The sequence below is a fragment of the Pseudorca crassidens genome, chromosome 4 (genome assembly GCF_039906515.1).
Source record: "Pseudorca crassidens isolate mPseCra1 chromosome 4, mPseCra1.hap1, whole genome shotgun sequence".
Taxonomy (NCBI): domain Eukaryota; kingdom Metazoa; phylum Chordata; class Mammalia; order Artiodactyla; family Delphinidae; genus Pseudorca; species Pseudorca crassidens.
Genome location: NC_090299.1, coordinates 1,307,705 through 1,319,879, shown reverse-complemented (window position 1 = coordinate 1,319,879; position 12,175 = coordinate 1,307,705). Strand labels below are relative to the sequence as shown.

Below are 12,175 nucleotides of genomic sequence, written 5' to 3'. Positions count from 1 at the left end.
TAAAACTGTCACTATTTGCAGATGCTATGATGTTATATATAGAAAACCCTGAAAACTACACACACACACACACACATACACACACATAAACTGTTGGAAGCAATAAATGAATTCAGTAAAGTTGTAAGATACAAAATCAATATTAAAAAATCTGTTGTTTATATACACTAATAAACTATCAGAATGAGAAATTAAGAAAATAAGCCCATTTTACAACTGCATCAAAAATAATAAGATACCTCGGAATAAATTTAACCAAGGAAGTGAAAAACCTGTCTGTGAAAACCATAAAATGATGAAAGAAACTGAAGGCACAAATAAATGGAAAGATATTCCATGCTCATGGATTGGAAGAATTAATATTGTTAAAATGTCCATACCACACAAAGCAATCTACAGATTCAGTGCAATCTTTATCAAAATTCCAATGGTATTTTTCATAGAAATAAAACAAACAATCCTAAAATTTGTATGGAACCACAAAAGACCCCAAATAGCCAAAGCAACCTTGAGAAACAAGAATGAAGCTAGAGGCATCAAGCACCCTGATTTCAAACTATCTTACAAACCTAGAGTAATTAAAACAGTATGGTACTGGCATAAAAACTGGCATATAGATCAATGGAACAGAATAGAGAGCCCAGAAATAAACCCATATATATATATATGGTCAATTAATCTATGATAAAGGAGCCAAGAATATACAGTAGGGAGAGGATGACAGTCTCTTCAATAAATTGTGTTGGGAAAACTATACAGCTGCATGCATAAGGATGAAACTGGACCACTATTTTACACCATATACAAAAAGTAACTAAAAGTGGATTAAGACTTGAATGTCAGACCTGAAACCATAACACTCCTAGAATAAGACATAGGTGGTAAGCTCCCTGACATCAGTCTTGGCAATGAGTTTTTAGATCTGACACCAAAAGCAAAAGCAACAAAAGCAAAAATAAACAAGTGGGACTACTTCAAACTAAAAAGCTTCTGTACAGTAAAGGAACCATTAACAAAATGAAAAGACAACCTACCAAATGGGAGAAAACATTTGCAGATCATATACGTGATAAGGGGTTAATATTCAAAATATATAAAGAACTCATACAACTTTATAGTAAACAAACAATTCAATTTTTAAAATGCACAGAGGATCTGAATAGACAGTTTTCCAAAGAAGACATACGGATGGCCAATAGACATATGAAAAGATGCTCAACATCACTAATCATTAGGGAAATGCAAATCAAAACCACAATGAGATATCACCTCACACCTGCTATGATGGCTATTATCACAAAGACAAGAAATAACAAATGTTGGTGAGAATGTGGAGAATAGGGAACACTCATACATCTTTTAGTGGGAATGTAGATTGATGCAGCCACTATGGAAAGTAGTATGGAGGTTCCTCAAAAAAAATTTTTTTTAAGATTTAATTTTATTTATTTTTGGCTGTGTTGGGTCTTCATAGCTGCACACAGGCTTTCTCTAGTTGCGGTGAGCGGGGGCTACTCTTTGTCGCGGTGCACGGGCTTCTCATTGCAGTGGCTTCTCTTGTTGTGGAGCACAGGCTCTAGGCGGGCAGGCTCAGTCGTTGTGGTGCACAGGATTAGTTGCTCCATGGCACGTGGGATCTTCCCGGACCAGGGAATGAACCCGTGTCCCCTGCATTGGCAGGTGGCTTCTTATCCACTCTGCCACCAGGGAAGTCACCCTCAAAAAATTAAAAATAGAACTACCATATGATCAAGCAACTCCACTGGGTATTTATCCAAAGAAAAATTTTAAATTAATTTGAAAAGCTATCTGCACCCCCATGTTCATTGCAGCATTATTTACAATAGTCAAGACAAGAAAACAACATAAAGGTCCATCCATGGATGAATGGGTAAAGAAAATTTGGCATATATATACAATATAATATTATTCAGTTGTAAAAAGAATGAAATCTTGCCATTTATGACACATGGATGGACCTTGAGGGCGTTATGCTAAGTGAAACAGATGGGACAGAAAAGGATAAATACCATATGATCTCACTTATATGTGGAATCTTAAAAAACAAAACAAGAAAAACAAAACAAAACAAAAAAACGAACTCATGCATATAGAGAACAGACTGGTGGTTGCCTGAGGCGATGAGTGGGAGGTGTGTGAAATGAGAGAAAGGGGTCAAAATGTACAAATTTCTAGTTATAAAGTGAGTAAGCCATGGGGATGTCACGTACAGCATGGTGACTATAGTTAACACTGTATTGCATGTTTGAAAGTTGCTGAGAGAGTGGATCTTGAAAGTTCTCATCACAAGAAAAAATGTCTGCAACTGTGTGTGGTGATGAATATTAAATGGACTTTTTGTGGTGATCATTTTGCAGTATATACAAATATTGAATATGTTGTATACCTGAAACTAATATGTTATGTCAATGACACCAAAATTTTTAAAAGGAGGGGAAGGGGAGCCAGGATCACCAAGGGGGGCAGATAGCATGCTGCGCTGGGGAGACTGCAGGGAGCTCGGGTTGGCTGGAGCTGGCGTGTCTGTGGGGCAGTGGTGAGAGATGGAGTTGGCAGTGGTGATCAAGATCAAATCGTACGGGCACGAACTCTACCTCTGGGATAGTGCAAAACCACTGAGATATTTGAAGCCAAGGGGTGAAAAGGTTGGTTTAGTGTTTTTGCAAGCTTACCCTAGTGGTAACCCCGTTCCCAGCCTGGGTGACTCTGCTCTGAGGGGTGCTCTTTGGTTCCCCCTCCCAGTCAGAATGACAGCACCCTGTTATCGTCCTGCATGGGCACAGTTTGTAGTGATGCGACTTCTCTCTCTCTTTGTTCTCGCTAAACTGCAGTGTAAGCCCCTCAGGGCAGGACCCATGTCTGTCCTGTTTTATTTATTCTTTGCCTCTCCCCACTAGGATGGGAGCTCCATGGGAGCAGGGACTCTGCCTGCCATGTCCACCACTTGTTTTCCCAGCTCCTAGCAGAATATCTGGAATAAACTAGGAGCCCAATAAACAGTAGTTAACAGAGGGAATGATAGAGTTGCTTCACTCGTGGTTAGGAGAGTGTTGTTAGAACCCACGTAAGGTGTGACCAGGACACGGGCAGCGGAAAAGAGGCAGAGAATGTGGAAGGTCAGACGTCCAGGAGGAAAAGCAGGTCTGGGCTGTGCGGGGAGGGGGCCAGGGGGGAGGGTGCAGAGAGTGGACAAGAGCATCTGGAGCATCTAGAGACACATCTGTTGGACTTGGGAAACCAGCTGGAATGGAGGCACCATTTGTTAGCTGGTTCATTCATTCATTCATTCACTCATCCTGGGGGGCAGGTGGCCCATGGCTGTGTAGATACATAACACATTTACATTGTGATGAGTGCCAAGGAGAAAATAAACAGGGAAATGGGAATAGAGAGGGATGGGGGTGTGCTGCTTTGGCTCAGATGTTCCAGGAAGGCTTCACTGAGTAGGTGACATTTGAGCTGTGGCTTCAAAGCTGAGAAGGAGCTGGGCCTGCTAAGGTCTGGAAGAAAGACCATCTAGTCAAAGGCTCCAAGTCAGGATCACTTCGGAGGCTACGGCGCCCTGTGAGATGCTAGAAGGCGCTCTGTGAAAAGGGTTCCACAGCCGACTAGATCTGAGGGGTGCTGCAGGCCGAGCTCCTTTCAGGGCTTTACTTCACAGCGTAGTTGAACGATTACCTGGTAGGGAATTTGCACATCTTGAGTTGCAGCCCCAACTGTGCCTCTTGCTGGCCTGAATCCACCTTTTGCTGCTGCAAAGCTCACCTGTCTCTGTCCGCGCCAGCAGCGTCCGTGCTGCGACTGACATAACCCTCCCTCCTCTGGCACTGCTGCATGGACTTCAGTTTGCTGTTTGGTCAGTTAGTGTTCTCCCCGGATGGTAACCTTTCTCACAACACCACCCCTTTCACTTTGTCTCTGTCATTGCACGCAGAAAAATACTTTCTGTGATCACTTCCCACCCTTAAGTGAAGGCTGTGCTCAGAAACTTGATTTCAAAGAGTACAGCATAGAAACGGGGAAATAAAAAAGGAACTTTTCAATGCAGAACTTAGCAAACACCGCCTCAGATCAAAGTCGACATCAGCAGTGATAGGTCATGTCGACAGCAGGTGCCGTTGACGTGATGGGGCACTTTATCTCTGGGGTCTTCCTCCCCAAACCCGTAACCCCAGTCTAACCATGAGAAACAACAAGCAAATCCCAACGGAGGGATATTCTGCCTGACCAGTGCTCCTCAAAACAAGGTCGTAAAACACAAAATCTGGGAAACTGCCACAGCCAAGAGGAGCCTAAGGAAACATGATGACTGAATGTGTCCTGGATGGGGTCTTGGAGCAGAAAAAGGACATTAGGTGAAAACTGGTGAAATCCAAATAAAGTATAGAGTTTAGTTGATAATAGTGTATTGATGTTGGTTTCTTAGTCGTGTGAAGGATGCCCTAGAAACGTAAGATGCTAGCAATGTGGGAAATTGGGTGAGGGGCATGTGGGGACTCCCTATACTATCTTCCTAACTTTTCTGTAAAACTGTTCTCAAATAAAAAGGTTATTTTAATTTAAAAAAAAAAACATTTAACATAATAGAAGATTCCTTAGATGTTTTTGGTCCCCTCCATCAAAATATTCTGGTTCCATTTTTATCAGCTGAGTTATTTAATTTTAATAACTGTTTATCTCTAGACATATTTGGGACACTTCATAAAAGCAATTCTGATTGAAAGTCATGTATGTTTTCTTATTCGGTGACTGTGTGCTCCTCTAGTCTCCAGTCAGTGTGCACAGCATTTTTATTGGCTTGTTTAAGGTTGGCTTACGGGAACTACTGTTCATCTTCTTTCCCTGCAACTTGACAGTGAAAGACAGTGTTCGAGAGTTCCTTGGTAGCCTAGTGGTTAGGATTCTGGTTTTCAGTGCTGTGGTTCAGGTTCAATCCCTGGTTGGGGAACTGAGATCCCACAAGCTGCACAACGTGGCCAAAAAAACACAAAAAAACCAAAACCATATACAGAAAGAAAGAAAGAGAGCGAGAGAAAGAAAGGAAGGAAGGAAGAAGGAAGGAAAGGGAGAGAGGAAAGGAAGGAAGGAAGGAAGGGTTCATGGTTGAGGTTCTCTGCTGTAGTCAGATGCCAGAGCACTCATTCATGCCTCGGCAAGTCACCGTGAGCAGAATGGCCACTGTGGGATAATAGAAAAGAAGATGCCATTTGAGACTAGTGTGAGTGCCTGGGAATTGGGCTCATGTCTATCGGCAACGGTGGAGAAAAAAAGAGCTAAAAACCTTCAAGTGCCTTCTTAGGATGCATTCTTCCGTATGGTCGAAGGATGAAATATACATTTTAATTTTCCTTAAAATGTTCAAATTGGGTCTTCCCTGGTGGTCCAGTGGTTAAGAATCTGCCTTCCAATGCAGGTGACACAGGTTCCATCCCTTGTCGGGGAACTGAGATCCCACATGCTGTGGGGCAACTAAGCCCACGTGCCACAACTACTGAGCCCACGTACTCTGGAGCCTGCACACCACAACTAGAGAAAAGCCCATGTGCTGCAACGAAAAGACCCCACAGGACTTCCCTGGTGGTGCAGTGGTTAAGAATCCGCCTGCCAATGCAGGGGACACGGGTTCAAGCCCTGGTCCAGGAAGATCCCACATGCCCTGGAGCAACTAAGTCCATGCACCACAACTACTGAGCCTGCGGGCCCTCATGCCACAACTACTGAGCCCACACACTGCAACTACTGAAGCCCACGTGCCTAGAGCCTGTGCTCCGCAACGAGAAGCTACCGCAGTGAGAAGCCCACGCGCCACATCGAAGAGTAGACCCTGCTCACTGCAACTAGAGAAAGCCCGTGCACAGCAACAAAGACCCAACGCAGCCCAAAAAAAAAAAAAGGCCCCACATGCTGCAACGAAAGATCCTGCGTGCCGCAACTAAGACCCGACGCAGCCAAATAAATATTTTTTTTAATGTTCAAATTATAGAACATATTTAACAAAGTGTGCTATATAGGTTAGATATTTAGTGAAGTTTCTGTTATTTTATTATTTGTTATATTGTAAAGCATAAAAAGTGGCATTTAATTATTAAAAAGCTTCCTTCATATTCTTCTGAAGATAATCAATTTAAACTTAGCATTTCTGCTTTCTCAGGACAAGTAAGAAACTTATTTATCCCTCTTTCCATTGGTAAAGGAACTTTCATTAAAAGTGATGTTTTATGTGCTGTGGGAGGGAAATGATTTCAGGAATCACGCCAGACGACCCTGACACCACGCTGTGCTTACCAAGAGCTTCTAGCTGGGCACGTTAGTTACAGTCTGGTCTGATCCTGATTTGACATGCTATTGGATAGAGAACACATTCTGTTTTATACAGCTGTAGACGCTGACATTACTCAAAGTGAGTAAATTTTATAGATGTTCTCTTATGAGTTTGAGAAAAGTCCCTTCTTTTCCTAGTTGAGTTGTTTTAATATGAACGAGTGTTGGATTTTGTCGAATGCTTTTTTTTTTTTTTTTTTTTTTTTTTTTGCAGTACGCGGGCCTCTCACTGTTGTGGCCTCTCCCGTTGCGGAGCACAGGCTCCGGACGCGCAGGCTCAGCGGCCATGGCTCACGGGCCCAGCCGCTCCGCAGCATGTGGGATCATCCCGGACTGGGGCACGAACCCGTGTCCCCTGCATCGGCAGGCGGACTCTCAACCACTGCGCCACCAGGGAAGCCCTGTCGAATGCTTTTAATATTCTGTTGTGGTGGTGATGTGCTTTTTGTCCTTTATTCTACTAATCTGATGTATTATATTAATTATTTTTGGATTTTAAACCAACCTTGTATTTCTGAGATAAATCCCACTTGGTCATGGTGCATAACCCTTTTTACATGTTGCTAGATTCAGTTTGCTAATATTTATTGAGGATCTTTGTGTCTATTTATGGAGGATGTTCTATTTGGTGTCCAGCTTTAGCGTCAGGATAACACCTCGTAGAATGAGTTGGCAATCTCCTCACTCTGCCATTCTGGAAGTACCTTTCATTGCTGAATTTTTTGAGAGTTCTTTATATGTTTTGAATCCAACATGATTTGCAAAAAAAAGTTTGATGGAGTCCAGTGTTTCACTGTTTTCTTTTACGGACCATGCTGACGGTGTGTATCTAGCAACTCTTCATCTAACCCAAGATTACAAAGATTTTCTCTTAAGTTTCCTTCTAAAAGCTTTAGAGTTTTACATTTTACCTTTATGATCCGTAAATTATAGAATCAGCTTCTTGATAGCTATGAAAAATCCTGCTAGTATTTTGATTGAGACTGTATTAAATTTATAGATCAACTTGGGAGTCATTGGCGTATTAAGGTTGAACATTCTAACCCATGAACATGGTATATCTTTCCATTTATTTAGGGCTTTTAAAATTTCTTTCATCAGAATTCTGTAGTTTTCAACATACGGATTTATACCTAAATATTTTGGGGTGCTATTATAAATGGCATTGTTCATTTAATTTCAGTGTCCAATTATTCATTGGTACTGTGTAGACATAGAATCGATTTTTGTATATTGACTTTATGTTGATCCTTTGGTCAACTCATTTATTAGTTCTGGAAAGCTTTTTTGTAGTCTCCATGGGTTCTTCTACATATGAAATCACATCTAGTGAATAAGGGTCATTCTACTTCTTCCTTTGTACTGTATGCTTTTCATTATTTTCTCCTTCCTTGTGGTGCTGGCTAGGACCTCCTATATTATGTTGAATAGAAGTGTGGGAAGTGGACATCCTTGCCTGCTCCTGATTTTGAGGAGAATACACTGAGTTTTCCGCCATCAGGATGATGTTAGCTTTAGGTTTTGTCACAGGCTCTGCTTATCAGGTTAAAGGAGTCCCTTCTGTTCCCAGTTTGCTGAAAGTAGTTTTTGTCACGAATGGATATTTAATTTTGTCAGATGCTTTTTCTGCATCTATCAAGATGATCATGTGACTTTTCTTCTCTAATCTATTAATATGCTGAATGACATTGATAGATTTTCAAATGTTGAACCAGCCAAGGCTGGGGTTTGGGGGATTAACCCCACTTTGTCATGACGGATTGTCCTATTGTTGGATTTGATTTGCTGATATTTTGTTTAGGATCTTTGTATATTCATGCAGGATATGGGTCTGTAGTTTTCTTTTCTTGAAATGTCATGTCTGGTTTTATTAGGATATTATTGACCTCATAAAATGAGTTAGGAAGTATTTCATCCTCTTTTTTTTTTCTGGTAGGGATCGTGTAGATCTGGTACAGTCAGCAAGCACTAAGACCAAGGCTGGTGCCAAGTGCCAAGAGCAATAGCCTTGGTTAGAGTGGAGAGACCCAAATACTCATCTTAAAATAGCTTTTTAAAGGAAAGTACGGTGTACAGATTTCACAGAAATCTACATTAGCATATTATGGTAGGAATTTTAAAGGTAACTAAGTTCATAATTCAGGCTGCTGATGAAAGAATTACTGTATATAATTATGATAAGGGTCACACAGGCTAAAGTCAAAAAGAATTGTTCTCATATTTGCTGATAATACCTAGTGCTATACCCATCAAAATTATGTTTCAGTATTAGTTGTATTAAGTGTCAATACACTTATGCATAATACATTGGCATTAGTTATTTTGTTAATGTTTAATAAAATGTGACACATTTTAAATACCGTTAAATAGTACAGATTAATTTAAGAGAAGATATTTCAACTAAAGCAATTTCCCTCTTATTATTCACAGAATATCCAAGGCATCTCCAAGCACCCAATTCAAATAACTAGACCTCAAAATTTTCAAGGTAACACATTTCTTTCTACTTTGCAGAAGTCTTGGGTAACATTTTCTAAAAACCTAGAGATGTTGTAATTGTTTTTCTGTGTAACTAACTGCTTTTCTTTCCTGAAGTTCTCCTCTGTATTTGCATGACCAGGATTTAAATATACATTGAAAAATAAAACACAGCTAAAGTGATATGGTACCTCCCCTTTAGCACTTTATAAGTTAAAATACATGATAATTATACAAGGGAAGTAGCTCCCCTCCTACTATCTCTCCCCCACCAACTTCCCAACAAAGAAAAAACAAACAGACATACAATAGAACTGGCTTTTATTAAAGTCTGAAAATTACTGGAAATGTTTATGAAAGCATAGTAACGCTCTTCTTTCTCTTAAGCTCTTCCACTGTACTGCTGATGGTTACATTTCTAAAGAAGAAAAAGGTCAAATCTGAGCAAAGTAGGGCTCTGTGGCCCATTCCCAGTAAACTCCTGCCCCCTTTGCTTTGGGAACTGCTGCTTCCGGAAGGTCAGGGCCAAACAATGAAGCGCGATGAGCAGTCCTCTTTAAAGTACACACAATCGTGCGTGAACACAACTCATGGGAGGTGAGCAGCAGCTCCGCCTCCTCCAGCCCCTGTAAAATGCACTGAGCGGGGAAATCTTAGAATTTGTGCTTCCACAAAGGAGGTCTTCTCAGCGGAGAGGCCAGAGGGTCTCTCGGCGGCTCTTACTGCAATGTTTGACCTTTTCTTCATTAAGAATTCTGCACAGAACAGGAGACTTTAACAGCAGAAAATGTAGTTTACTTTCAGTAGTCTTATGATGTTTTAAAATTACATTAAAAATATTAAGAAAAATCAGAAATCTAGACTCTTCTGACTTTAGAATGATGTTAAAATAACTTTGTATGAGGAATAGCTATGAGTCAGCTCATGACCAAATTCACCAAGTGCTCTTGAAATACGATTCAGGTAAAGACGAACTCCTTACCATCTCCCCGAGGGCCGTGTTTGTTTCATCCGAAGGCCACACCTTCCTAGCAGCAGGTATGTGCGGGCCATGGTAGAGACACCGTGTCACTGGATCCCATGTTATGCGTTTCATACAGTTCAAATATTTAGAAATTGAATAATCCAAAGGTGCTTACAGAACTCATTCTTTAAAATAAGTCCTGGCAAATATTTATATGAAGCAAAGATTTCTTATGCACAGTGAGAGCAGCTCTGCTTCCTGGGTCCCTTCACTTTACCATGACTAGATCCCAAGTTCCTCTGCCTGGTCCCGCTCAGTCTGCCCCCCTTTCTCCTCTCTGTCCCCATCACCCGTGGTGCTTTGCCCTGCTCCCTTGCTGCAGTCCTGCTGGTCCCTGTGCTGTCCCCCAGCAACCAGCCAGCTCCACCTCGGGCCTGCATGGACCCCCCTCCCCAGATGAGGTCCCGCTCCCGCCTCCACCTCATACCTCTGCTGGAAGGTCACTTTCCTGATGACACTTTACAGCAGCTCCCTCTACACACACTGACTCCAGAAGCTCCTTCTCTTGATGGATCTGTGCCACTTCATCTCTCACCTTCTAACACGCTGAGTAATTCGAATTGCCTCCCTCCCCTCAAGTGTAAGTTCTACGCAGGAAGGGATTGTTGCCCGTTTTGTTCACTAGCATACCCCAAGCACACAGCCTGGCGCACAGCAGGCCTCTTAAATTCTGATGTTCCAATGAACTGATGAATCAATACAGCCCACCCTGGAGGCATGGGCAGTCTTGCAGAAGAGGTCTCGGGACTTTTAGACCCAGGGATGGCCAATAGACCCGAGGCCTAAGGACCCTGGCATATGAGAGGTGGGCACGTTGACCTTGATTCCTCAGTGGGGAGGGAAGATTGAGGGTCCCCTGGGGGTGGGTAGCAACAATGAGGGGCATTGTTCCTAGATTCTGAATTAATGCAGAGCTCTATCTAACAGACTTTTCACAGATTGAATTGCGCATTCTTGCACACTTATCTGGGGATCCAGAACTTTTGAAGTTATTCCAGGAATCTGAAAGAGATGATGTATTTTCCACCCTGACTTCACAGTGGTAAGATATATGAGCTCATAATAGTATCAGATCCGCAGGAATGCTGACACGATTTTAAAAGCCTGAAGTTGTTCCAAACCTATTTTCATAAGAAAGAAATTATACTTTTCTCTAGTAGTTAATCTCTTTGAAAAGAAGAGTAGGTAACAAGGATGCCAAGAGTTTCCTAATTATGAAAGAAATGGTAATACTTCACCACTAGAAAGGAAGTCCATTGCAAAAGAATATAATAGAAATATGGAAAAATCAAACGTGAAAGGCACGCACGCCCTCCAGATGAGTGTCACTCAAGACAAAGCCCAGTGCCTGGCAACCTGAGTGGCAGTCGTATCTTCAGCCCCACTGAAGCCCTCACTTGCTGTTTGGGTACAAAACAAGTCTACACAATGCTATGCTTTCTCACTGCCGCCTCATCCTTGCTTTTTTGAGTAAACTTTCATTTTGCCTACTTAGGCTTTTCTTCTTTCGGTTTGAAGCCTGGAACTCCTCCCATCTAAGGCCATGAATGCCTTTCTTCAGGGTGCAGTTGGTCCCGAGGTCCAAAGCCAGCAAGAGCAGGCTCAGACCCTGCCTGCCCCTCCCTGCCCGCCCCCCAGCTCAGCAGCTCTCAGCTTGGGTTGACGCGGTGCCACCAGGTCCCGGTGCTTTCGCCCCGCCCGCCGCTCCCAGGGAGCCACTCCCAGCTGCTCCCGCGGCTCCTCCCTTCTCCTTGGTACGCACTGTTTATTCTTCTTAAAACTGAGATATAATTCACAGACCATAAAATTCAGCCTTTCAAAGTGTACAATTCAGTGGGTTTTAGTACATTCACAAGGTTTTGCAACCATCATCACTGTCTAATTCCAGAACATTTCCATTACCCTAAAGAGAAACCCCACACCCAGTAGCTATCATTCCCCAGCCTTCCCTCCCGCCCGGAAACTACTAATCTATTTTGTCTCTATACATTTGTCTATTCTGGGCATTTCACATTAATGGGATCATACAGCATATGGCCTTTTGTGACTGTCTTCTTTCACTGAACATAATGTTTTCAAGGTTCATCCATGCTGTAGCATGTATCAATACTTCATTCCTTTTCATGGCCAAATAATATTGCATTGCATGGAATAATGTATTCTGTGTATTTCAGTATAAACAAAAAATAATATTCCATTTATTTATCCATTCATCAGTTAATGGGTATTTGGGTTGTTTCCACCTTTTGGCTGTTATGAATAATACCGCTGTGAACATTCATGTACAAGTCTTTGTGTGGAAATATGGTTTCATTTCTCTTGGGTAGATAC

The 12,175-nt window shown here is 42.0% G+C and overlaps 1 protein-coding gene across 1 annotated transcript in view; it reads left to right on the top strand.

Annotated features, from left to right (window-relative positions):
* The window catches only part of POLN (DNA polymerase nu), a 171,642-nt gene that overhangs the window by 101,591 nt on the left and 57,876 nt on the right, over positions 1-12,175 (top strand). Inside the window, exons 17-19 of the mRNA XM_067734870.1 lie at positions 8,773-8,830; positions 9,784-9,858; positions 10,772-10,886. Of these exons, the coding sequence (XP_067590971.1) occupies positions 8,773-8,830; positions 9,784-9,858; positions 10,772-10,886 (248 nt within the window). The remainder of the gene's footprint in view (positions 1-8,772; positions 8,831-9,783; positions 9,859-10,771; positions 10,887-12,175) is intronic.